Source organism: Dromiciops gliroides, chromosome 1 (assembly GCF_019393635.1).
Source record: "Dromiciops gliroides isolate mDroGli1 chromosome 1, mDroGli1.pri, whole genome shotgun sequence".
Lineage (NCBI taxonomy): Eukaryota > Metazoa > Chordata > Mammalia > Microbiotheria > Microbiotheriidae > Dromiciops > Dromiciops gliroides.
The window spans coordinates 52,760,418-52,788,069 of record NC_057861.1 but is presented as its reverse complement, the minus strand read 5'-3'; the positions used below and the strand labels follow the sequence as shown (position 1 = coordinate 52,788,069).

Below are 27,652 nucleotides of genomic sequence, written 5' to 3'. Positions count from 1 at the left end.
CAATTCTGAGACTTGGAAGCCCAACTTCTTTGACTCTCCTGCCAAGAAGTCTGGTCCTGGGGGCGGCTAGGTGGTGCAGTGGATAGGGCACCAGCCCTGGATTCAGGAGTACCTGAGTTCAAATCCGGCCTCAGACACTTGACACTTACCAGCTGTGTGACCCTGGACAAGTCACTTAACCCCCATTGCCCCACAAAAAAAAAAAGAAGAAGAAGTCTGGTCCTGTTGGTTTCCAGATGAGGAAGCTGGGCTTCAGGGACAGGGAAGGGACTTTCTTAGGGCCTCCCATTCAGTCAGTGGCATAGCTGGAACTGGAAACCAACCTGGACTCCCAAGTCCAAGGTTCTTTTTGCTTCGTGTTCCCAGCCTCCATGGTCTTTGGACTTGCTCCCCTCTCCTCAAAACCTCCTCTTTGGGGAGATTCCAATATATGAAATCTGTATTTCTAAGTGAACTCTGGGCAGCCAGATGACACATAGTGCATAGCACACCTGGCCTGAAGTCAGAATGACCTGAGTTCAAATCCAGCCTCAGACACTTATTAGCAGTGTGACCCTGGGCAAGTCACTTCACCCTGTTCACCTCAGTTTCTTTATCTGTAAAATGAGCTAGAGAAGGAAATGGCAAAACACTCCAGTATCTCTGCCAAGAAAACCCCAAATGAGGTTGGGAAGAGTCAAAAGTTGACAGATGAGCAGCAACAACAAGAAGTGAACTCCAGTCCTTGGACTCCCATTCAATGGTATTTGCATTTGAAGGTATGTCACTAATGGGCAGAAGAAATTCTGGGAAAGCATTTCTGGCCTCAGTGAGCAGGTGAGACTGGGAATTTGTGTGGGTGGGGACCTTCCCCAGGTCCCTGAAATAGAGGTCCCTCCAATAAAGATCAGCAAGCCTGTAGCCTTGGACAGTGAGAAATGAACAACAGAATGATGAACTCCCTAGATATCGAACCATACACTCACCACCAGAAAGGAGCCCCAGAAGATGTCTAGGATGGCTCCCGATCTATTGCCTCAACTGCATCTCCAACATTGCATCTTCTAGCCTCTTCTTGAAGACTGACTAATGATGGGGGCGGAGCTCATTACTTTCCAAGACAGTGCATCTCTGATTATTGAGAAGTACTTTCGTAGTTTGAGGTGAAACCTTCTACTTGTCCCAGTCAAAGAATTAGAGTATTTGGAGCTGGGAGGACCCTTTTTGTTGTTGTTATTAGTCAGTCATGCCTGACTCTTGGTGACCCCATTTGGGGTTTTCTTGGCAAAGATACTGGAATGGTTTGCCATTTCCTTCTCCAGCTCATTTGACAGATGAGGAAACTGAGGCAAACAAGATGAAGTGATTTGCCCAGGGTCACACAGCTAGTAAGTGTCTGAGGCCAGATTTGAACTCAGGAAGATGAGTCTTTCTGACTTCAGGACGTGTTGGGCACCTTGCTAGGCAATGGGAATGCAAGGACAAAAAAAAGAGGGGATCTGAGATAATTATACATAGGTAGATAGGAACTAAATGTATCTAGAATCAATACAAAATAAATGCCAGGTGAGGCATTGGGAGGGTGGGTACTAGCAGTTACTGGGGCTTCATGTAGAAGGTGATTCTTGAACTGAGTCTTGAAGAAAAAGCAGAGATTCTGTGAGGTAAAGGTGAGGAGGGAAGGCATGCCGGGCATGGGGGACAGTCAGGTCAAAAGCAGGGTGATTGGAGATGGAGCATTGTGAGTGAGGAACAGAGAGAAGGACAGTTTAGCTGGATTGGAAAGTGTGTGAGGGGGAGTTCTAGATAATGAGCTTGGAAAGATAGATTGGGGCCTGCTTGTGAAGGACTTTGAGAGTGAAACACGGGGCAGCTAGGTGGCACAATGGATAGAGCATTAGCCCTGGATTCTGGAGGACCTGAGTTCAAATCCAGCCTCAGACACTTGACACTTACTAGCTGTGTGACCCTGGGCAAGTCACTTAACCCCAATTGTCTCACCAAAAAAAGGAAAGAAAGAAAGAAAGAGGAAGGAAGAGAAAGGAAGGAAGGAAGGAAGAGAAAGAAAAAGAAAAAGAAAGTGAAACCCTTGCGATGTTTATATCTTATTTTAGAGGCAATAGTGGGTAGCTATTTTGAGTCAAACCATGTAAGCTCCTGCCTGCCTGATGAAAGGAAGGGACAGTCAGGGCTGGAGCAGCTCCAGGGTTGACAATGATAGTCAGATTTAAGCTTTGGAAAATACTTTAGGGAAGGATCTCCTTTGATTCCCAGAACCACTCTGTAAGGCAGATACTCCAAGTGTTCTTAACCCCATTTCACAGACGAGCAAACTGAGATTCAGGTTGAGTGGGCCACGCTGATGTTAAGTGTCAGAGGTAGGGTTTGAATCCCCCAGGTTCAAGACGGGAAAGATCTATGAGTCAGTGAAGTCTTCCTGGAGGAGGTGAGCCTTAAAATGACAGGTAGTACTTGGCAAGGAGGGGAGAATGAGCCTGGCATAAAGATTATAGTAAACATTTATTAAGCACCTACTATGTGCCAAGCACTGTACTGAGTGCTGGGGATACAAAAAGAGGCCAAAGAAGGTCCCTGCCCTCAAGGAGATTACAGTCGAATGGGGGAGACTACCAACAAAGAAAGCAAGCTATAGACAGACTAAATAGGAAATAATTCAAAGAGGGAAGGCCTCAGAATTAAGAAGGGTGGGACAGCTAGGTGGCACAGTGGATAGAGCACCAGCCCTGGATTCAGGAGGACCGGAGTTCAAATCTGGTCTCAGACACTTAACAATTATTAGCTGTGTGACCCTAGGCAAGTCAGTTAACCCCAATTGCCTCACCAAAAAAAAAAAAAAAAAAAAGACAGACAGAAAGAAAGAGAAAGAAATTAAGAAAGAAAGAAAGAATGAGAAAAAGAAAGAAAGAGAAAGAAAGAAAGAAAGAAAGAAAAAGAATTAAGAGGGGTTAGGGAAAGCTTCCTTAGAGGTTGAAAATTGAAGAAAGCCAGGAGGCCGAAATGAGGAGGGAGAGCTTTGCAGGGCTGGGAGATGTTCAGAGAGCTTTGTGGTTATTGGAGAGATCCAGGATAACCACAGTTGAGAGATGGAGGGTCTTATTTGAGGAACATCAATGTTAGAGAATATTGGAGCTGGACGGGATCTTGGGGACCATGTCCAAGGCCACAGAGGTAGGCAGGAAGACAACTGGGATTTGAACCCAGGACCTCAGACTCCAAATTTTTTTTCTACCATACTCCATCACCCCATGTCAGAGATATGTACCAATAGATGAGACTTATTAGGAATGGGAGGCGACTAGAAAGGCAGATCTTAGAGGACCTCCAATGCTAAGGTAAGAAGTTGGGATTTTACCCAGCAGCCCTTGGGAGCTACAGAAGGTATTTGAGTGAGATGCTTCCCATCTCCACCACCCCAAGGTCATACTCCAGGGACTGCCCGGCTCCCAGCTTGAGAAACATTGGCCTCCAAGGGAGGCAGCCTTATGACATGGAAAGTCTCTGGGACTTGGAGTCAAGAGATTTGGGTTCAAATTCCAGCTTTAACACTTCCTTGGCTAACCTGCCTCCTCTCTGAAGGGAGACAGTTGGGCCAAATGATCTGAGACCCCTGCCTGCTCTGACGTTCTGGGATTGCATAGCCAGGCTGTGAATTCTCACCACTTCTGGGATTGCATAGCCAGGCTGTGAATTCTCACCACAGCCATGTCTCAGAAGATGGCCTGGGGATTCACTCCTACTTTACAGATGAGGGATCTGAGCCCCACAAGAGGAATCCATGGCTTGGTAGCATTTGAAGGCACATAGAGCGATTGCTCAGCATGGTAAAGACACAGTGGGAAGAAGATAGGATGTGTAATCAAAGGACCTGGGTTCAAATCTGGATTTTCTACTAGAGGTATTACCTTGAGCAAGTCACTTAATTCTCTGGGCCTCAGTTTCTTCACCTATAACTTCAGGGGGGTCATACTAAGATGATCTCTGTAATTCCAATGAGACTGGGCAGAGGGTTCAGGGGTGGGATTCCTGGGCTTCCCAGAAGGCTCTTTTTTTACCCTGGTCCAACACCTCTCCCCACTCCAGTCTGTGTTGGCAGATGCAAGGGAAGAAGAAAGGAAGGGAGGGAGGGAAGAAGGAAGGAAGGAAGGAAGAAAGAAAGAAAGGGAGGGAGGGACGGAAGGAGGAAGGAAGAAAGGAAGGGAGGGAGGAAGAAAGGAAGGAAAAGGGAGGAAGGGAGGGAAGAAGGAAGGAAGGAAGGAAGAAAGAAAGAAAGGGAGGGAGGGAAGGAAGGAGGAAGGAAGAAAGGAAGGGAGGGAGGAAGAAAGTAAGGAAAAGGGAGGAAGGGAGGGAAGGAGGAAGGGAGGAAGGAAGGAAGAAAGAAAGGGAGGGAGGGAAGGAGGGAGGAAGGAAGGAAGGGAGGGAGGGAGGAAGAAAGTAAGGAAAAGGGAGGAAGGGAGGGAAGGAGGAAGAAAGGAAGGAAGAAAGGAAGGAAGGGAGGAAGGGAGGAAGGAAGGGAGGAAGGAAGGGAGGAAGGAAGGGAAAAAAGTCCCTGTGCTAAGCATTTAATCCTCACTACAACCCTGGGAGGTAGGTACTACTATTATTATTGTCCCATTTTACAGTCAAGGGAACTGAGTCAGGCAGAGATCACTTGTTCCAGGACCACACAATTAGCATCTAAAGCCGAATTTGAATGTTCCTGACTTCAGGCCCAGAACTTTAACTGCTAGAATTCCACCATGAGGGCTTCATTTCTTTAGCTTGACCTAGACATTGTCAGTTAAAATGCCACCCCCCCCAATCCCTAAAGGGGCTCTCCTCTAACTATCTTCCCTGTCATTTCTTCCTCAATGTGGATGAATTTCTCAATTCCATTTTGTTAGGGTAGGCAGGAGAGCTAGAGGGGGCAAGGGAAGCTTTGGAATATCAGTAAAAGGTGTGCTGGACTTGGAATCAGGAAATTTGTGCAGAGTCTTGGCACTCTGTCTCCAGGCCTCAGTTTTTACATATTTTTGTTCAGGCCCCTTATGCCTGTGGGAGGCCAGAGACCATGGATTTGAAAAGCAGGCACGTAAAGGGCGACTTCACCATTTGGCTGGGCCAGCCCTGATGGAACCAGTCTGGTATGGGAGAGTGTGTGTGTGTGTGTGTGCTGAGTCACTCACTTCTGAGAAATTGTAGATTAATCCTGCTTTTATTTTCCTGGTTGAGACTCTGCCCCTGGGTGTGTATTTGGACAAAAAATGTGTCTGTGTCCTGGGAAATCTAGCTATTCAGGGTAGGGCTTGGTGCAGTCCACCAGAAGACAATATGCCAGGGTTGTGTGGGAATGATGATCCTCCCAATTTCTAGGAGGGCTTTTCAGCTTACATAGCCTTTTTCTCACAATAATCCTGTAAGGTGGGTGGTGCAATGGGAAGAACACTGGATCTGGAGTGAGGGAACCTGGATTGGAATCCCAGCTCTGCTCCACCAAGATCCCTTGTGTGACCCTGGGCAAGTCATTTACCTCTCTAGGCCTCAGTTACCTCATCTGGAAAATGAGAGTTTTGAATAATGATCCTGGAAGACTGATCATGAAATAGGTCTCCTTTTTGTTGGCAGAGAGGTGGGGGGATGCATCAGCAGAATGGTGTGTATATTGTCCGATGAAGTCACTGTATCAAGTGATTGCAGTTAACTGTTTTGCTAGTGAAACTACTATGGAGCTGGGCTTGCTCTATGTTGGGGAGGTGACCTATGCTCTGGTCCCGTGTTAAAGGACATGCATGACTAGCAGCTCCTGTGTGTTGCTATGTCAAAAAGGATTAACAACTTGGCCAGGAAGAGGTAGTCCCTATGGGGAAAGCCATAGTCCAGCAGATCACCCCTGTTAACTTTGTAGGAAGAAGAGAATGGGACATTTTTTTTTCTCCCAGAAATGACTGGGCATGTGAGAGGTATGTGCCAGAGCTACCACATATAGGCTTGGGAGAGTCAATTGTTAAATTTTCAATTTGAGTATTTTCACCTTGGAAACTGATACACAAAATCAAGGCTTATTTTATTGTTTTGTTGGTTGTCGATGCTTTCAAAAGTAATGGAGAAAATGTTAATGATGTTAACTAAACTTAAAAGTGGGTCCTACCCCTTCCCCAGGAGCCCATTGTTTTTGTTTTTTCATCATAAAAGTATTTATATACATTATTTTCCATGTAAAGATAGTTTTCAACATTGGTTTTTTTCAACATTTGTTTTCATAAGATTTTTAGTTCCTAATTTTTCTACCTCCCTTCCGTCTCTCCCACCTCCCCAAGACAGGAAGCAATCTGATATGGGTAATATATGTACAGTCACATTAAATATATTTCTGCATTAGTCATGTTGTGAAAAAAGAATCAGAACAAAAAGGACAAACCTCAAAAAAGAAAAAACAACAACCAGAAAGTATGAATAGTATGATTCAATCTGTATTCAGAATCCATAGTTCTTTTTTCTGGATGTGGAGAACATTTTCTATCATGAATTCTTTGGAATTGTCTTGGATCATTGTATTGCTGAGAAGAGCCAAGCCTATCACAGTTGATCATCACACAATGTTGCTGTTACTGTGTACACTGTTCTGGTTCTGCTCACTTCACTCAGCATCAGTCCACTTAAGTCTTTCCAGGTTTTTCTGAAATCTGCCTGCTCATCATTTCTTACAGCACAACAGTATTCCATTACATTCACATACCACAACTTATTCAGCCATTCCCCAATTGATGGTATTTCCTTGATTTCCAATTCTTTGCCACCACAAAGGGAGCTCATATAAATATATTTGTACATGTGTGTCCTTTTCCCTTTTTTAATGATCTCTTTGGGATACAGACCTAGTAGTTGTATTACTGGGTCAAAGGGTATGCACAGTCCCATAGCCCCTTGGGCATAGTACCAAATTGCTCTCCAGAATGGCTATATCAGTTCACAACTCCACCAACAATGCATTAGTGTTCCAATTTTTCCACAGCTTCTCCAACATTTATTATTTTCCTTTTTTGTCACATTAGCCAATCAGATAGATGTGGGGTGGTACCTCAGAGTTGTCTTAATTTGCATCTCTCTAATCAATAGTGATCCAGAGCATTTCTTCATATGGCAATAGATAGCCTTGGTTTCTTCATCTGAAAACTGCCTGTTCATATCCTTTGACCATTTCTCAATTGGGGAATGACTTGCATTCTTCTAAATTTGATTTAGTTCCTGGGAGCCCATTGCTAAACATTTACCAGTATACTCTTGGGGCTGGGCTAGAATATATCTAAATTCAAAGAACCTTTGAAAGAGGATTATTGGCCTTATTTTACAGATGAGCAAACTTAGGTTCAGAGTCTAGTGGAAAGCACGATACATTTGGAATCAAAGGACCTGAAACAACTGTGTCAGTTAGTACAGTGTGACCTGTGTGACCTTAGGCAATTCCTTTCCCTCTCTGGGCCTCAGTTTTCTTATCTATAAAATGGGTTAGACTCAGATGGCTCTTTCCCGCTCAAAATCTCTTACCCCAAGTGAATTTTCCTGTGTCACACAGCTTTTAATTGGCAAGATGATCATGAAAATTAATAAGGAAATAATCATGTATGTTGTTATTAAGAATTAGTTAAAAAAAAGAATTAGTTAATTATGACTATATTGTAGTTGATAAAGCACTGGCCCTGGATTCAGGAGGACCTGTGTTCAAATCCGGCCTCAGACACTTGACACTTACTAGCCGTGTGACCCTGGGCAAGTCACTTAACCCTCATTGTCCTGCCCCAAAATTAATTAATAAATACAATTAAAAAATAAAAATAAAATGACTATATTGTAAAATAGCCTTCTGGCTGTTTATTAGTAGATAGATAAGACAATCACTAATAATAACAGCCAGACTATAGAGAGAGCCCCCTAGAAAGCCTTATTTGCTATGTATATTAAAGTGCTTTCTCATTTGCAATGCACCTTATGTGTTACCCCACCACAACCTCACAATCACTCTGCTTGGCAGGTGCTATCATAATCTCCACTTTACAGATGATGAAACTGAGGCTGAGTAGCTTACTCAGTCACATGGATAGGAAGTGTTTCAGGTAGAAGGTAAACATGGGTAGATTCCAAAGCCTCCTTTCATTCCCAAATCCTCAATAGCCACCCCTCCCTCCATGGAATGACTGGTCATCGCTCCCACCCCCATCCCCAAGACAGGCAGGATTTCAGAGTAGGCGACAGCTCAGGCCAAGGGAGCCCTCTCTTTTGCAGAGACTGCTGTGAACATTGGGTTTGCCTGCCGACTGTTAACGGATGATATGGAAATCCTGGAAGAGAAAGAAATCTAGTAAGGAGTGGGGGATGGGGAGGGCACCTGGGGAAGGAAGCATTGCCATCCTGGGTGGGCACTGCCAGGCTGCCGAGTGATCATAAAGTCCTTCCTCTTGGCTGGAGGGGAATCTCCCATCCTGAATTTCACACCTTGGATCCAAATGACACTCCTGGGAAGCAGGCAGGGCAGGTGCTATTAGATTTCAAGGCCCCTTTCCACTCTATTCTTATAATGCTATAATCTAGTTTTAAATCCTGATTCTACAGAGGTGGAAGACTAAGGAGCCTTAAGTCTAAAGAGGCTCAGTGATTTGTCCAGAGTCACCCAGCCAGAAGCAATTAAAACCACTATCTCCTGCCACCAGACCCCAGGCTGCTTCCACCAGATTACATGACTTCTCAACATACGTACTTTGAGCAGAGATCAGAGAATTCCAGAGCTGAGAGGGACCCCAGAATCTAGAGACTGTTAGAACTGGAAGGGCCCATAGAACACAGGATGTCAGAGCTGTAAGAAGGGACTCAGAACACAGGATGTCAGAGCTGGGAAGGCCCCAGACAACAAAATGTCAGGACTGAGAGAGCCCTTAGAATATGGAATGTCAGAGCTGGGAGGGACCTTAGAACCTAGGATGTCAGAGCCAGGAGGCCTACCTGAGAGATTTTTTTTTTAAATTCAATCTCTCATTTTGCATCAGAGGAAATGTGACTTGTCTAAGCCCCCACATTGAACTATGGGCTGCCCCAGAGTTCTGGGGCCATGATATTCTTAGGTAGGAAGGGGCTGTAGTTGTGTCTGGGCCTCTGAGTCGGGTTGTAGCTGGTGCTGTCTAGAATGATTCAGTCCCATTTGACCAGTGAGGAGGGTCCTGTGATCTGTCTTTGCAGTGAGATGCTTGAGGCCTATTGGGAAAGCAACAATAATGTGAGTGGTGGCCGAGGCTCTGGTCCAAGGCCCCTGAAGCCACAGAGCAAAATGGCCCTGGTGGTCACTGGAGACTTCCTGGTAAGTGTCAGTCCCAACTCACAGTCATGGCACACTCTGGAGGGAGGGATGGGGGCGGGGGCAGAATATGCCTGGTCCAGAACTGGCTCATACTTAATGATCTCCAAGTAGGAAGAATTTACCTCTCAGACCACTTTGGGAAAGTTCTCAACAGATCGTTTTGTCTAGACAGGAAGGCTTCTCAGTACAGGGGTCACTCAGTCCACCCATTGAAAATGGTATATGTTCTTTGAATTGACAACATAGGACTATAGGTGGTCTGGTATAGCCCTTCATTTTAATATAGTCCATCTCCAATTATGCTAACCAATTAGATTTTATTGCTGTTTGATGAACCACCTACTGTCTCAAGGGGGTATATAAGCTGTGAGCCCCGTCACCATGATTATCTTTGGTCTGAGAGAGACAGGCAAATGACTGTTGTTTTATTAATAACCTGCTGACCTTATTAACAAAATAATTAAATTACCCAGAAAAAAAAAGTTCTCAGATGCTATCTTGGATCTCATAGGCTATAGCAGAGAAACTTGATGCAGAGGCTGCTTAGCAATGAATGGGATGTCAGTATGACAGTGGACTGGGGCCCTGGGTTCAAATTTTGCCTTTGATGCTTTACTACCTGCACACCTTCGGGTGAATCCCTTTACCTCCCACACCTCCCAGTTTCCTTATCTGTAAAATGAGGGGCTTGTATTCCCTTTGGTGTCTCTTCTGTGTTTATTTCTATGTCGATGTAGATTTCAGCATATGTAAGTCTCCCTGTGTGAGGACACTGGGTGGACAGGTGTGGGGAAGCCCAGACTATAAACTCTGTGAAGGCAGGGATGTCTCATCCATGACGTATCTCCCACCTGTGACCCTGGGGACACAATATTGCAGGCTGAATAAACAAGTAGCATGTGCGTGCATCTGTATGCCTGCATGTGTGGGTTGCTTGAGTTATCCTAGAATCTCCCTCCTCCCCCATCAGGCAGACATGACTATTTCCATTTTTACAGAGGACATTGGGGCTCAGAGAGGCCAGATACCTTGTCCAAAGCTAGCTAGCGGGTGGATAACAGAGTTGGAGTGAGGACTGCCCCCTCTCTCCTGGCTCCCCACAGGACAAGCTGCTGCTTCGGGGTGAAGAGGAACAGACCAAGGTAAAGAAGAAGCTCAGTTCGATGGCCCGCCTGGCGATCCGCTACGGAGTTAGAAAGAGTCAGGAAGACTCAGCGACCCGGCGGGAACGAGCCTTTGTGGATCTGGCCAGCCAGTGCCAAGCTGTCATCTGCTGCCGCGTGACCCCCAAGCAGAAGGCCCTGATCGTCCAGCTGGTCAAGAAATACCAGCAAGTGATCACCCTAGCCATTGGGGATGGCGCCAATGATGTCAACATGATCAAGAGTGAGCAGCCACGTGGGACAGGGTGTCTTTGGAATGGTGGGGGAGGGACCCGAGGGCAGCCACTGGGTCACTTGGGAGGGGGCTACGTGGAACCCTGGGGCCTAGGGACCATTGCCAGCTGGATCCTGCCTATGTCGAGGAGTAGATTCTAGATATGGCCTTGCATGGGACAGGGGTCATCAGTACTGGACTTCAACAAGGAAGACTTGGTGTTTGAATCCTTGCTGTGAACCCAGGGGGAAGGGAAGAGAAGGGATCATTGCTACCAGTGGCCCAGGGTTCCAGCTGTGGTTTATGGTGGAGGGGATTTTCTAGCTGTTACCTAGAGCCAACCAAGTGCCCTCATGGATGATGACCTGAGTTCAAGTTCCTCCTCAGATATGTACTGCCTGTGTGACTCTGGGCAGGTCACTTAAACTCTCTCTGCCTCACTTTCCTCATCTGATTGATCTGTGAAATGGGGATAAAAATAACATCTCCCACCCAGAGTTTGTTGTAAAGATCAAATCAAGTGAGATAATACATGCAAACCTTCAAGGATGATATAGAGGCTAGTTGTGATTTATTATTATTATTATTAATTATTAAAGGGTAGAGGCTCCAACTGTGGCTCACAGTGGAAGGACTATTGCCTAAGAGAGGCCGGATAACTGGTCCATAGGTAGCTAGTGAGTTGATGGCAGAGCTAGAGTGAGGATGCCCCCTCTCTCCTTGCTCTGGGGTAAGGGGGAAGAGGAATGGGTTTTCCAGCTGCGGTCCTGGGTGGGGGGGACGTAAAGATGCTTCATCCCCCCACCCCCACCCCTCATCCTGATCCTGCTTCTGTGCCGGGACAGCTGCCGACATCGGGGTGGGGATCAGCGGACAGGAGGGCATGCAGGCAGTCCAGTGCAGTGACTACGCTCTGGCCCAGTTCGCCTACCTGCAGCGGCTGCTTCTGGTGCACGGGCGCTGGTCTTACCTGCGTATCTCCAAGTTTCTTCGTTACTTTTTCTACAAAACCTTTGCCAGCATGATGGTCCAGATCTGGTTCGCTTTCTACACCGGCTTCACAGCTCAGGTGCGTTTGGGGGAGGGGGAGCGGAAGAAGACCCCTGTGGGATGCGCTTTCTTTTCTTTGTTTTTTTGCGGGGCAATGGGGGTAAAGTGACACAGTTAGTAAGTGTCAAGTGTCTGAGGCCGGATTTGAACTCAGGTACTCCTGAATCCAGGACCGGTGCTTTATCCACTGCGCCACCTAGCCGCCCCCAAGGGATGCGCTTTCTTTACCCTTTCCCGCCTCCCCATCAGAACCTCCCCCTAGCTATTCGTCCCTTCCATTCCCTAGGATTTTCCGCTACCTACCTAGAAGGGACGGCAAATGAGAAAATAAAGGCTCAAGAAGTTTCTGTGGCATGCTGCTAGTCTCCCCCTCCTGGTTTATAGAGGGGGAGACAAAGTCCCTGAGAGAGAAGCTGTCTGGTAGAAGGTAGCAAATAGCAGAGCCGAGGTTCTAGCTCCGATCCTCTGGTTCTGAATCTGTTCCCTCCTCTCTCCCCTGCATCCCTGCCCTCTAAGACCATACAGCCACCTCTGGGGTGCAGGTGGGGGAGGGGCTATTTCACCGTGGACCAGAGAAGGGCCTGTGACCTAGTTCCTTAAGAATCTATGCCCAGGTCCTGGGAAATGGGATGGGGAACGCTTTCTGTGGGGAAGAGAGTCTGGACAGCTCCAGACCTCTTAGATCCTTTGTCCCAACAGTGTCTGCACTGCCCCCTCCTCCTGTTTCCTTTCCGTTTCTTTTTTTCCTTCCTTTTGTGTGTGTGTGTGTGTGTGTGTGTGTGTGTGTGTGTGTGTGTGGCAATTGGGGTTAAGTGACTTGCCCAGGGTCACACAGCTAGTAAGTGTCAAGTGTCTGAGGCCGGATTTGAACTCAGGTCCTCTTGAATCCAGGGCCGGTGCTCTATCCACTGTGCCACCTAGATGCCCCCTCCTTTCTGTTTATTTTACCATTCCGTCTCTCCCTTTCTCCCCAGTTGCTATTTACCATTACTCTGTGATTTTTTAGTGACGAGGCAAGCTTCCCTCCACCCCCATCCCCTTTGCCTTCTGTGAATGAACTAAATAGCCCTTCAAATATCCGGTTCCCCCTCCTCCTGCGCCCAGGCATCTCTTCAGGTTAAGTCCTTTAATTGCACTTGGTATTAGGTCAAGGATTCTTTTGAACCTTTTTAGCTTTCAAAGTTTGCTTTTGTTGGGGGTGTGTGACCAAATCAACTTAGCCAAGGTAAAGAGAGCTGGAAGGGACCAATGGGATCGTTTTAGTGCAATTCTCTCTTTTCACAAATGAGGACAGAGTTCCAGAGAAGAAAAGTGACCTGCCGCAAGGTCACCCAGATAGCAAGCAGGAATGCCAAGATTCAAACCCGTGTTTTTGAGGCTGTGTTCTCCCCAGTGCTTCACGATGCCCCCTCAACTCCTAACTCCTTTCATTTATGTGGTTACTCCCTCCAATGGTGCAGATGGAGATCCCTTGCTATGGAATTTTTTTTTTAATCATCCTCTGGTGATAGCTTCTTGGTGAGGAGCTTCTGTGCATTGTTTGAAAGCTGGATGTTGGGCAACAGATGCACAGTCCATCATCAGAGTGGATGTGTACCTTTGAAGCTTTTCCTGTTTGACAGGGCCTGACAGAACTGGTTACCTCTTTATTAAAACATTGGAGTTGGGGGCAGCTAGGTGGTGAAGTGGATAAAGCACTGGCCCTGGATTCAGGAGGACCTGAGTTCAAATCTGGCCTCAGACACTTGACACTAGCTGTGTGACCTTGGGCAAGTCACTTAACCCTCATTGCCTTGCTCCCCCCCTCAAAAAAAACACCCAACAACAACAACACATTGAAGAGTGGGAATCAATGGAGTGCAGAGGTCTCTGGGGCAGCTACATCAACCCAAGTTTACCTCCCTGGGGAAGCTCCTTTCCAATAACATCTACACACTTGATAGGGACTCCCTCCCTTTTGAGCTTGCCCAGACTGATGAATAAGATCATACATTTAGAGCAGGGAGTGACCTGAGAGGTCATTAAGTCCACTCCCTTCATTTAATAGAAGTAGAAGCTGGTGTTCAGAGGGACAAAGTAACATATCCAAGGTTACACAGGAAGTGGTAGAATTGGGATTTGAATTCAGGTCCCTTTCCATTACATCACACTGCTACTTTGGGATAGCTTTCGTTCTTAGCAAGTGTTTCTCTTACGTCAAGCCACACTTCCATTGTCCCTTGGGGATAAACTATAAATTTTTGTTGTTGTCCAGTTCTGTCTCTTGGTGACCCCATTTGGGATTTTCTTGGCAAAGATACTGGAGCAGTTTGCCATTTCCTTCTCCAGCTTATTTGACAGATGAGGAAATTGAGGCAAACAGGGTGAAGTGACTTGCCCAGGGTCACGAAGCTAGGAAGTGTCTGAGGCCAGACTGGAACTCACTAAGATGAGTCTTCCTGATTCCAAGCCCAGTGCTCTATCTGCTTTACCCCCTAGCTGTCCCAAACTATAAAGAGTCCTTTAAATACTTGAAGATAGCAATCTTGTACATTCTCCCCCTGCCCCCAGGCAACCCTTCTAGCTAAACATAGCTATTTCCTATTTAAAATCTATCTCAAAGGGGGCAGCTAGGTGGTGCAGTGAGTGGATAAAGCACCAGCCCTGGATTCAGGAGGACCTGAATTCAAGTCTGATATCAGACACTTGACACTTACTAGCTGTGTGACCCTGGGCAAGGCACTTAACCCTCATTGCCCTGCCCCCCCCCCCCAAAAAAAATGTGGAATAGGAAAGGACCAAGGACAGGGGCTGATGTGAACTCTAGGATACACCCTTCCTCCAGCTTTATGTACATACATCAAGTATTACTTTGGGGATCTGGCCTAAATCCTACATATGGTATCAACTAACCCATCTTGTCCACAAGGAGATCATGAAAGGTTCCACCAATTCTTTCCTGAAACCCGAGGCTCCAGAGGCTTCCTTTGATTTACCAGTCTTACAGAACAGCAAAGGAGATCCTGCTGCCATGATTTGCTCTTGATGAGCCCATGCTGGCTCATGAGTTCTGCTTCCCTTCTTTTGGATTCACAAACCATCCCTTTAATAATACATTCTAGAGGGGGCAGCTAGGTGGAGCAGTGGATAAAGCACCGGCCTTGGATTCAGGAGGACCTGAATTCAAATTTGGTCTCAGACACTTGACACTTACTAGCTGTGTGACCCTGGGCAAGTCACTTAACCCTCATTGCCCTGCAAATAATAATAATAATAATAATAATAATAATACATTCTAGAATTGTTCCAAGAACTTATCCACCTTCTACCTTGGTGAAATACATCTTTCAAGATGTTACTTGTAGAACAAACCTTTGAAGTCATAAAGGGGTAAGGTACAACAAGGAACGTTTTTATCTCTGATCAGTCTTGGCTTCATCTAACCAGGGCCTTGTCCTTAGGTATCCACTAGGACATTCCTTTTCTAATCTCTTCCATTTGCAGAAAAAGCCTTAGCAGCAAAGTACACAGTTCTAGGATTCTAGATCAGCTTGGAGTCAAAACATGGAATTCTTTAGCATAAAGAAGAAAAGTCAAGCTACTGGCTTTCTATTCATGAGCATCAACTTCTGGCAGAATAAACAATTTGAAACGTGTCTGAATGTAGATTGAAACTAATTTAATGACATCCTTCCCTTTCCTTTCCCTTCCTCCCTCTTCCATCTTCTTTGTCTCTCGTTGTCCTAACTTCTTCTCTTCCTCTGCAGCCACTGTACGAGGCCTGGTTCCTGGCTCTCTACAATATCTTCTATACAGCCTATCCTGTGCTCTCCATGGGCCTTCTAGAGCAGGTAAGCCCTCCCCACTCCTGACTCTCTCCTCCTAGGGTCTCGGGAGATCCCTGGAAAAGGGGTAGATACTAGTGAGAGGGTTCCACATGGGTTTTCTGCTTAAGGTTGAGGTGTTAAGGGTAAAAGGAGTCCCAGGCAAATCAGCACAATACCAGAACAATGTAAAGTGTTAGGGAGAAAGGTACCAAATTGTTCCTTGCTAGAGTTACTACTGCTATCTTAACCTTTTGTGGGCAGTGATTTCTAGGGGTTAACCCTTTGTGAGTTGCTTCTAAATAGATCCTTTGGCCTTACCCTCCAACGTTCATGGGTGGTAGTCCTGGAGGGGGTTCCACCTTACACCAGAGCTGAGAATGAGGGCCTCTTCTCCACCCTTTCACAACCAAGGATATGAGTGCCCAGAAGTGCTTGGAATTCCCTGAGCTCTATAGCGTTGGGCAGAAGGATCAACTCTTCAACTACTGGGTCTTCTTTGTGGCCCTGGTCCATGGCACCGCTGCATCACTGGTGAATTTCTATGTGGCTGTGTGGGCCTTTGATGACACAGCTGGACCTGGAGGCATCTGTGATTATCAGTCCTTTGCTATCACTGTGGCCACATCTGCCCTACTTTCAGTCATTGCTGAGGTGAGCCTCTTCTTTCCCCTACTCTACTGGTATTGGTATTCCAAAGTACCTTGCCAGATCTCCATCTCATCCTCAAACTTGTCCCAAGTTCCACCCCTGAATCTTGGTCCCACTTATCCCTTCAGGATGCCTCCCTTTTTACAATGACTCAGGTCTTCATTTATTCATTCAACAAACAGCTATTGAGAATGGATGAGATTTAAAGGCATTGTGCTGGGGGCAGCTAGGTGGTACAGTGGATAAAGCACCTGCTCTGGATTCAGGAGACCTGAGTTCAAATCCAGCCTCAGACACTTGAAACTTTACTAGCTGTGTGACCCTAAGCAAGTCACTTAACCTTCATTGCCCTGCTCCCCCAAAAAAGGCACTGTTCTAAGTGCTAGGGATAGAAAGGGATAAGTTTGGATTCTACTTTGAAGTAGCTTACAGTCTGAAAGAGGGGAAAAGACACATACACAAATATATCTGATACAAGGGAAAGAGGGGGATCCCTGAAGAGGAGAGATCTGGGCAAATTGCTATGATGAATTTGAAGAGGGAAAGGTCATTTTTTTTTTAGTAAGGCAATTGGGGTTAAGTGACTTGCCCAGGGTCACACAGCTAGTAAGTGTCTGAGGTTGGATTTGAACTCAAGTACTCCTGACTCCAGGGCCGGTGCTCTATCCACTGAGCTACCACCTGCCCCAAGGTCATTTTTATCAGCAACTTTGGGTCAAGGTATAGGTGGCAGTTTTTAGCAAATTTGTTGGGGAAGCTAACACAGTAGGTGATAAAGCCGGGAGCCAATGAGATCTTAATTGGCTAGCATATTTTTTCAGAGCTAATGTGATTAAATTCAGGCAGGGATAAATGTAAAGATTTGGGGTTCAAAGAATCAACTTTACCCAATACAAGCTGGGGACACGGTGGTTTTCACCCGGAGAAGAGAAGACTTCAGGGAACTCAAGAGCCATTTTCAAGTAACTGAAGGACCATCATGTGGAAGAGAAATTAGACTGGTTTGGTTGGATCCCAGATGGCAGAATTAGAAGCAGTAGGTGGAAGTTGTAAAGACAGATTTCGAGCTGTCTAAAAGCTTGAATGGGCTGCCTTGGTAAGTCCTGCCTTGGGTTTTGTAGTACTGGAGAGGTGTTGGGTTTTTTGTGGTTTCTGGTTTGGGTTTTGGGGTGTTGGTTTGTTGGTTTTTTTTGGTGGGGTGGAGATGTAGGTTGGCTTCTGAAATTCATTCCACTCCAGATTCTCTGATCTTCATCGAGGGAATTCAGATGTGGTAGTGTCCGGGGAGGCTTTATGGAAGAGGCGCCATTTGAGTCAGACCTTGAAGTAAAGGAAAGAATTCAGCAGAAGGAAATGGGGGAATGAATGGAAAGTCCAACTTGGTGGTGGGAAATGGTGAAAGCAAAGGCAGGAAGAAAATGGAGGATTGAGAGCTAGGGTCCTGATCAGTGTGAACAATGAACCCCCTGAGTGATTGAATTATTTGAATTTGTACCACATATTTCCATGGGGGTGAAACCAAATACCATATTTTGCACAATTATAACTTCAAATAGTGGACATTTTCATGCATGCAACCACTTCAGGGGACTCATTATTTGTACTAATACAGCTGGGCTAGAACCAAGATCATATGAAGGGAGAGTAGTTTGTTATAATGCTTAAAAGGTAGTAGAGAGCCTGATAATGGGGGCCTTGAATGCCAGGAACAGGAGGGTTTATTTGCCTATTAGGCAATGGGGAAGAGGTTTTTTAATAGAGAATTAATTTCATCAGAGTGGTGCATTAAGGAAATGACTCATTTAACCTGTGAAGGATGGATGGAGAAGGGAGAGGATGGAAGCAGAGTGACCAGTTAGGGAGCTGGTACAACCATGGAGGTGGGTGGTGGAGAACCTCAGCTAGGTTGGCCACAGAGGGAGTTGGGAGAGGGGGACGGATGTATGAGACCTCACAAAGGCATGCTCAACAGGGCTTGACAACTGAAAGGATCTCATAAGATTTAGATTTTGAAAGAAACTGTGGGTAGTCATCCCTTAGAACAAAGAAAATGAAATGTCAGTACTAGAAGGAAGCTTAGAACATAGAAAATCAGAGCTGGAAGGGAACCTTGGAATGTATAATGTCTGAGTTGGGAAAGTCCTGAGAACCCAGAACCCAATGTCAGAGCTGGGGAGGCCTTAGAACCTAGAATGTTAGAGTTGGGGAGAACCTTGGAATCTAGAATGTTGTAACTTAGAACAGAATGTCAGAGCTGGGAAGGGCTTCAAAACCACAAATATTAGAGCTGGGAAGAACCTTACAACCTAGAATGTTAGAACCTAGAACACAATGTCAGAGCTTGGAGAGGCCTCGGAACCTAGAATGTTAGAACCAGGGAGAACCTTGGACCCTAGAATGTTATAACTTAGAACAGAATGTGAGAGCGGGGAAGGGACTCAGAACCTGAACCTTAGAATCTAGAATGTCAGAAGCAGGGAGGAACCTTAAAGTTCATCTAGTCCAGCCTCCAACTGGGAGCAACTATCTTCTCTGTAGCAATGCCAACAATGTCTACTTTGTTGGCTTGGAGGCCAAGTTCATTCTACTCACTTTCATATTACAAGGAGCTTCCTCTCTATTGAGACAATCCTTTCTGTGTTAGATAGCTCTGATTGGTAGCAAATTGTTCCTATTAAACTGAGAAGAAATCTGCCCCTTATAGTTCTTCTCCACCCCACCCCTCTCTTTCCATTCCCACGTGGTTCCCAGGCCGGCTCCCTCTACACGTTGATAATCCCAGATCCCTCAGTGGTTCCTTTTGGAATGGAAGCCCCTCTCCCTTGACCTCCCCGGGCTAGAGGCCCTCAGAGGGCTAACAAACAGACAAATAAGAAAAAAATAAAACAATAAAAGTCATACACTTCACAAAGACTCTCTGGCAGTCTCTGTCTGATGCAATATGAACCACGTCCTCAGCAGATTGTCTCCCCATGGCTATTCCAAGACCCCAAAGGATTAACGTCTCCTTCTCTGGCCAGATTATCATGGACATCAAGTTCTGGACCATCCTGTCTATTTTGGCTGTCTCCTCCAGTGTGGTTCTCTATAGTATCCTGTCTTTCTTCACCCAGAACTTGACAGCCTTCCGCGCAGCCCCCACCATTTTCCGATTTCCATGTAAGATTTCCATGTTCCTCCACCCCTTACTAAGGTCTTGACCAGTGGGTGGGTGGGTTGGTGGAGGGGGCCACTCAGACTTTCCTCAGGTCCTGGTCATAAAGGGTTCAGGAGAAGTTCCTAGGGCACCTGTTGCTCAGAGGTCCGGTACCAGGATCAAGAAGAGAGGAGTCTCTCTCCTCTTCTTTCTTTTCCTCTCTCTCTCTCTCTCCACCTCTCTCCATCTTTTCCCTCCTTTGTTTTTGTCTCTTTTTCTCTTTCCTTCCTTTCTCTCTATCTCTTTCTGGGCATCTTTCTCCCTCCTTTCTTCTCTGTGTCTGTCTCCTTCATCTCTTTTTTCCCTTTCATCTTTATTTCTTCTTTTCTCTTTGTTCTCTCTTCCTGTCTTTTCATTTTTCCTCCTCTGCTTCTCTTTTCCTTCTCTCACTATCTTTCTCTGTCTCTTTCCTTTTCTCTCTCCTTCTTTCCCTCTCTCCCTCTTTCCTGTCTCCCTCTCTTCTTCCTTTCTCCCTTTCTTTCCTCACTCTCTTCTTCCTCTTTGCCTCTTCTCCTTCCCTTTCCTTCCTGGTGGCCTTTTCCTCCTGGGACAGTGTGCAGGGGGCGGGAAGGAAGAGGTGGGTAGTCTACCTTGGACTGCAGAGCAATTTCCCCTTCCCCTTAAGAGAAATTTCCCCACTGCCAAGGGCCATACTGTTCCTCCTGGAACTCAGACCCTGGGTCTTTGCCACTGACCTGGGCTCATGCTTTTCCATCCCCTAGATGCCAGCCAAAATGCCCTGACAGAACCATATATCCTCTTGGTGGTGCTTCTGACTGTGGTCATAAACACCATGCCCTCACTGGCTATCCGTCTACTACGCCACATCACTGCTGAGCCTGGGCCAGGGGTAAGTTAGTCATCCTAAACACAGGGGACCCTACCATGAGGGAGTCCTGCTATATCTACAGATCCTTCTGGGGGAAAAGGTCTTCCTGTTTTCCAGAGCAAGCTAAGTATTTTCTTTCTCATAGTGGATAGTTAGTTCTCTCCATTTCTTGTGGGGATGGAGTTGGGAGAGGACTCAGGAGTCCTCAGACCCTCCCCCACCATCTTCCTAGGCCCCCCCTTTTTTGTGAGGCAATGAGGGTTAAGTGATTTGCCCAGGGCCGCACAGCTAGTGTCAAGTGTCTGAGGCCGTATTTGAACTCAGATCCTCCTGAATCCAGGGCCGGTGCTCTATGCACTGCACCACCTAGTTGCCCCCTTCCCAGGCCTTCTAACTTTTCAAAGCACTTTCCCAGACATTATCCACTTGAATATTCCAAGTCATGCCAATGAATCCTGGCTTCAATACTTACAAGTTGTGTGACCTTGGGACTTCTACTTAAGCCACTTAATTTCTTTGGCCCATGAATTCAGCAGGACAGGGATTATTTTTGTAGGGAGATAAACTGAGGTAGAGAAAGCAACATACTGGGTCATAAAAAGAGCTGGTGTCAGAGAGGGGAGCAGAACTTGGATCTGTTCTTCCTCAATCTGGGCTTTCTTTCCAATTCTACTGACCTTATTTCCCTTCATCTCTCCCTCTTTCTGGGAAACTGGAAGGACCCAGGTGAGGGATGGCTTCAAAATCTTTTTAGAAATGAGAGGAGTGGGGCAGCTAGGTGGCGCAGTGGATAAAGCACAGGCCCTGGATTCAGGAGGACCTGAGTTCAAATCTGGCCTCAGACACTAGCTGTGTGACCTTGGGCAAGTCACTTAATCCTCATTGCCCTACTCCCCACCCCCCACCCCCGAAAGAAAGAAATGAGAGGAGTGGCCTCTAGTCCCAAGGGACGAATGCCCTGGTCTCTTTATTCACATTAGGTGCCCTTCTCTCTCTTTCCAATGAGTTCCTTGGTTTCTGTTTCATAGCAGGTGCCCTGGCCTCTGCTCCCCTTGTATTCCCTTCCCTTGCTTCCTGTGTGCTTCCTCTGATGGCTTCTCCTTCTTCCCTGGCATAGAAATTTCCTTACCGAGACACTCAAGTGGCAGTCAGCACAGTGGAACTCAAAGCCCACTTCCAGAGGAGCTCAGTTCGCCGCCGCTCTAGCTATGCCTTCTCCCACAAAGAGGGCTATGCTGACCTCATCACTCGGGGAGCCAGCATTCGGAAGAAGACCTTCAGGGATGCCCAGGCTCCTGGCCCTAACAGGGATTCACAGCCTGATGCAGAGGCCCCACCCCACCCCACCCCAGAACAAGTCTGACAACCAAAGACTCACCCTAATACCAGCTCTTCTCCCCTCCTGGTTGATGTGAGACCTTTCAGCCTACCAACTCTGGGACCTTTTAAGAGTCCCCCATTTAAAAAAAAATTGGGGGATGCCCCTGTCACAAAAATATTGCCTCATTGCTCTTAGTGCAACAGTGACCTCTCTTGGCAAGAACCTCTCTTGGCAAGATGGGGAATTGCAAAGGAGGTCTTGCCTCTGAACTTGAGAGGTGAGGGGAAAGAAACCTCAATACTTAAAGGAGTGGGGCACAGTCCCACACAAGCCCCCTTCTGGACCCCACCTCGAACTAGTCCCTCTCTCCAGTGCCAGTTCACTGGTTACTTCATATCTTCTCTCAGTCCTGGGAGCACTTCTGTCCTTGTACCCCTTCCTCTTCCCTTTGGGTTAAAGCCCATTTTGCTTTTGCACCTGGTAGTCTGCTTGTGCTGGGTGGCATGGATCCCCTTGCTCCATTTACCTTTGTCTTTAGGGGACCCAGTTTTAGGACATCACGGCCCATACCTAGATAGAAGAAAATCCTGAGAGCCAGAGAGGAACCAGACATGCTGTCCACCTTGCCTTTTTAGGGGACCATAGAATTTAGAACTTGAAGAGACCTTGGAGGTGATCTTAGTCTACTTCCTTTATTTTCATTATGGGGAAATGGAAGCCCAGAAAGGGGCAGTGACTTGCCTAGGGCTGCATAGCCTGTTAACATCAGAGTTAAAATTTTAATGCAGGTCATCAGACACCAAAGCCATTCCATGTTGTCTGGCTCCATCTCAGGGCCAGAGTCTTCTGAAATGGGATGTCAGCCTACCAAGGGCCTTATTCCTTGCCCCAAGCCAGGTCCCCATGGGGTTCAGCTGATGTTCTGGGTCCTCGGGATTTTACTGGACCACTGTCTTTTCTCATCACCTCCCTCCTTCGTGCCACACACCTTCCTCACAAAGACCTATCTGGCTGGTGCTTGGGCATCCTCAAGTTCAGGGACCCAGGGATGGAGGAGAATCAAGCTAGAGATTACAGATGCTGCCAATATCAAGCAGGTGGCTATCTACTGGTTCTTTGGGCTCAAGGGTCTGAAAAGAGTTGGGAGACTCACCGAGGAAGAATTGAGCCTACCATTCTAGACTATGCCTTCTGCCATGCAAAACCACACAAGTAGCCTCTGGGATTTAAGGACTATGGAATCCAACAATCCCCTGGGCTCCCTTGGGGCTGGGGGTGGGGGGTGGGAGAGATCACTAGAAGACTCAGAAGAACAGGAAGGGGGTGGCCTATGGAAATCTTCAAACTCCCTGGACTCAGGCTTCAAACCCAGGTCCTCTTGGTGATCCAGCAGGGCCTTGGATAAGCCATGCTGGCAGACTGATTTTCTTCACAAGAACCCTGTGAGGTGGGAAACAGGAGCATCATCATCCCGTACTAGAGGCAACAGGGTGAGATGGTTGAAATGACTGACCCAGGATTACCCAGCTATGAAGTGTTGGTGGCTGGAGCTGTACCTCAAGTCGCTTAAGTCTACGTATCTCTCCATTATGCTCCAGGGAAATTTCTAAGTCCAGCTCATCCCTATGCCCCCAACTAGTCATGGCTGATGCTTTGGCTTTATCAGGGCCTTCCCCTTTTTGGGCTGAGCCCCATCCCATCCTAATCACCTCCCCTGGAGGGGGGATAGCCCTTCCCCTTCTCAGGCTGTTTCCATTTGGGGGGCTCCTCTCCGGAACTGATTGCATTCAGGGATGGGGGATAACCCTTCCTCACCTAATCCAACCCAGCCAACAAGACAGACACCAAGGTGAGTGACTAGAAAATAATTTATTGAAGAAAACAGAAATGACAAAACCCAACAGAGCAGTGAACAGCAAAAATGAACCCACTGAGGACGGTTGTTTGTGTGGCTTTCTTTTTTTCTTTTTTAAAAAATTTAAGCCTGTCACCCAGGGTTGGGGAAAGAGGGGCCTCGTTTTCTTCTCTAGCAATGGGGCCGGCCCCATGTTTCTCCCCCAGCTCCTTCTGTGGTACTTCCCTTGTCACAGGACTCAGAGCTGTAAGAGACCCCGAAGGCCCGCTAGTCCAAGCCCCTCAGTTTACTGATGAAGTGATTTGCCTGAGGTCATGTAGGTAGTATGTGATAGAGCAGGAATTCCAAACCAATGTCCCCTGACTCCAAGTGAGAAGCCCCTGCCCCGAGGCTCCTCCTGACATAGCTGGGATGCCAGTTTCTGGGGGTGAAAATTTACCCACATTCCCCTCATTGGAGCTGGGGTCTTTTAGAGACCTAAGGCTATCTGGGAGGGTGAATAGCTCTGACTCCAAATGCCAACGCTTCCCTCAGCAATGGGAACCAAGCCAATGTACGGAGTTGGGGGAGGTGGTGGTTCAGAGACAAAGGGTTTCCCTGGAAGAGGGTGAAGGGGTTAGAGGGAGCCCATCCAGGCTCCCCAGGGCCTGCTAGAGAGGCTCCCCACCCCCACCATGCTTCACTGGGTTCCTATTTTGGCTGCTTTCTGTCCAGTTTGAAGATGGTCCAGGGGAAGGACAGATGGTGGCAACTCCTGGTCCCTGGCTAGGTCCACAGCTAAATAGCCTGACCACCCACCACCCCAGCCAACTGATCTGGTAAGGAGTCTTGGTGGGTGGGTCCAGTACCATACTTGAGTTCAGATGACCCAGGTATGAATCCTGGCTCAAATCCGACCTCTCCAGGCCCGAGTTTTTTCTCATAAAATAAGCAGGTCTCTTTTTACTGACACTCATCTCTGCTCCCTCACTTACAAGGCTAAAGTGGCTTACCTCAAAGGAACACAGGTTTAGAGCTAGCAGAGGACTCTTAAAGAGCATCCTCCCTAGACTGTTTTACAGATAGGGAAACTGAGGCCCAGGGAGGGGAAGAGTCTTGACAAAGGTCATACAGCTCGTAAGTAGCAGAGTTTATATTTGGGCCAGGGCCCTCTCTAGCCAGTATACTGAACTGCTCTAGTAGGCCCTCACCCTCCCAGGCCAGGGTGGGGAGGGACTTGAACCTTTAAGCCACTTCCTATTCTGATGGGAATGCCCTGAGCACACAGACTCCCATCTCATACCTCCCTGGGACAGGTTCCACCGAGTTACTTCCATCCTTTTCTGGGTTCTGGCCCAGCCAAGGGGACCATTAGGGCCTGTGGTCTCATCTTCTACCTCCCTGGGTGTCCCGGAGGTTGGTGGCAAGACCTAAGTCTGTTTTTCCTCTTCCTCTGCCCACCAGGTTCCTCACATGCCCAAAGCTTCCTGGGACTTGGCCCCCTCTACCTATAAACTGAGTACTTTGCAGTCAGCCCCCAGTGAATTACACAGCTCAAAGGTTTCCCCTAATCCCTAAAGCTCCTGTGGGGAACTGCTCTCTGGAGAAGGGTACAAAGATTGTCATAACTGATAGGAAAAAATCTTTGGTATAGTTGGTTAGACCCATAGGCACATGGAAAACCAGGGGTGGTGGTGTGAAGGCAGAGAGGCGGGGGAAGGTGAGAGACAGGCCTGTCACCAGCCCTAGAAAACCCCTTCCCTTCCTATGTCTTAGAAGTTACACTGTGCTGTGAACCTTATCCCTGCCCCCCAGGCCTCCAGGTAGGTGACTATGCCAAGAAAAGAAGGCTTGTACTTAGAAATGGCCTTCCACAAGGCTTTCCCCTTTCTGGGATTTACATTCCTCATCTGTAAGAGATCATCCCAAGGGTCCCTTTCATTCCAGCTCTAAATGTATACCCGCTTTTTCCCTGCTGAAAAGGACCCCTTGTTTTTTGTCATCATCATCCCTGAAATCCTAGGGCTGAATGAAGTTTTTCTCCAGGGCTGGATTAAAGGAAGTGGGGACTGTGTGACCCTGGGCAAGTCACTTAACCCTCTTTGCCCCACAAAAAAGGAAGTGGCGAGAAGTAAAGAGCCTTAAAGCAGAAGACCTGGGGAGTAGGGAGCTGGGGTGAGGGCCTTCAAGCTCCTCAGGCCCCATTCTATTAAACACAGCTAGCATTTCCTAAGAATATCCCATAGATTGGATAAGCCTAGAGGGTTGCTTTCTAGCTCTGTATCGGTGACCTATGTGGGCAAGCCTGGGAGTGCTAGAAGGGTCCTGTTGCCTAGGAAAGGGGCTGGTTTGTTTCTGGCCTGGGATGAAGTGGAGGAGGAGGGGAGCATCTCCAGTTGCCCTTGGGAAGGGTTCAAGGGGGAGACTCTAGCCATCTCTTGAGAAACTCCAAGGAGGGCAGAAAGGAAGAGCAGGGTGAGCCAGGTGGCCCCCAGCATTGGGGAAGGTAGCTGAAGATCACTCCCATCCAGTGGGATGATGATCCCTCTGCTCATTGAAGCCCAAATTCCTTGGAATTCCTTACCTAATAGAAGGCCTCTTAGGTCAGTCAGAGCTGGGAAAGACCCAAGATGTCACCTGATCTAGCAGACTCCCCCTCGCCCTGCCCCATTCCCCACCTCCATACACAATGTCCCTAACAAGTAGTCATCTGACTTGATCAGAGAGACCTGCTACGATGAAGAACTTGCTTCTTCCTGAGGCAGCCCATTCTTACTCTGCTCTTCTTACTGCACTTCTGCTCCTATCTTTAGGGTAGTACCCAACTCATTTGAGAGGAAAGAAAACTAAATCCCATGAAGGGGAGAGTATCTGACCCAAGGTCACAAAGTGGGAATAGAACCCAGCCCCGATTCCCAAGCTAGTCCTTTCCGCTTCCCAAAGCTGCCCCCCCACACACACACACATAGAGCAGCAGAACAGACTACGGAGGTTCTAATGAGAGGAAAAGAAGGAACCCAATGAACACAAGATTTTCTTACTGGAAGTCAGACTCGGTCAGGGATGGGATACTGACTTGCTAAAATCTTGAGTGAATTACAGGGAATGAAATTGGGATTTGGGCATGTGGCAAAATGGGCATTTTCTCCAACTCTCTGAGAGAGGTTGGGGGCAGAAGACTATATTACTTTGGGAAAGTCGTGTCATCTTTTCAGACAACATCTCTTCTTCAATCAATTGCCCTGAGAACTTGGACAGAAAAAAAAAAACTGCTGAGAAGGGCATAAAGTACTGAAAGGATGCAATGAGCTGCCTGAATGTGGGCAAAGCTGTCTCACTCAGGCTGGCATGGGAAGCTCCTTAAGAATCAATCCCTTCAATCCCAGATGGGAATGAACACAGTCCCTAGCCTGTAATTCTTGGGAGCTTGGGAGAGAGGGGGTGATGGAAAACCAAACCCTGGAACTAGGTGATGAAGGGAACTGGGTGATAATGATGGAGGAAGCTTTAGTTCCTCAAATTCCTCAAGATCCTGGCTCAGGGCCTGGGACATCATCTACTTGAAGCCAAGGGGGTTAGACATAGTGGTCCCTGGAGGTGCTTTCCAGACTGAGGGGGCTGGGAGGATAGGAAAGAGACAAGGGAGACTGTTGAGACCATCTAGTTAATCCCCACCTCAATTTTATGGCTGAAGAAAATGAAGCCCAAATTAGGGGAAATGACTTGCCTACGGTCATACACCAAGTCAGCAGTTCTTTCCCACACCCTGGTGTCTCCAATCCATTGGGCCATTTTCATCCCCCAGGGCAGTGGGGCCAGGCTGAGCCCAATTCCCAAAGAATAAGAGGGAATGACTTGCTCCCTAGTAAAGCTCCCATCCTAACTTTTCCATCTCCCCCCCCCCACCATCCCAGGACAGGGCTTTGAAGGAGGGGGTGGGGTGGAACACCCAGACAATAGGAATGAAGGACAGTCATGAGGAGATCTGGCTGAGCCAGGGGGGGACCCCAGCTGTGGCTCCCCATCTCTCACTCCTGGGTGACAGGACTCCAATTATCTGATTGTCTCTCTCCTTGGAACAAGACACTTGTGAATTGATTCTAAAGCAGAAAATAAAACCAAACATAGTCCAACAGGTAAAGTAGTAAATACATACATACAAATGACCCAACTCAGACCTGGTTCTCAAGTCCAAAGTGTGGAGACTTCCATGGGGGCACAGTGCCATGGCTGCAGCTGAGGCAGGGAGGTGGATGAGATGGCTGACCT

At 47.3% G+C, this 27,652-nt stretch overlaps 1 protein-coding gene across 1 annotated transcript in view; it reads left to right on the top strand.

Annotated features, from left to right (window-relative positions):
- The window catches only part of ATP8B3 (ATPase phospholipid transporting 8B3), a 92,298-nt gene extending 70,707 nt beyond the window's left edge, over positions 1–21,591 (top strand). Inside the window, exons 21-29 of the mRNA XM_043990392.1 lie at positions 8,257–8,332; positions 9,205–9,322; positions 10,426–10,708; positions 11,545–11,768; positions 15,496–15,579; positions 15,967–16,206; positions 19,224–19,362; positions 20,122–20,249; positions 21,346–21,591. Coding sequence (XP_043846327.1) covers positions 8,257–8,332; positions 9,205–9,322; positions 10,426–10,708; positions 11,545–11,768; positions 15,496–15,579; positions 15,967–16,206; positions 19,224–19,362; positions 20,122–20,249; positions 21,346–21,591 — 1,538 coding nt within the window. The remainder of the gene's footprint in view (positions 1–8,256; positions 8,333–9,204; positions 9,323–10,425; positions 10,709–11,544; positions 11,769–15,495; positions 15,580–15,966; positions 16,207–19,223; positions 19,363–20,121; positions 20,250–21,345) is intronic.
- The last annotated feature ends 6,061 nt before the right edge of the window (positions 21,592–27,652 follow it).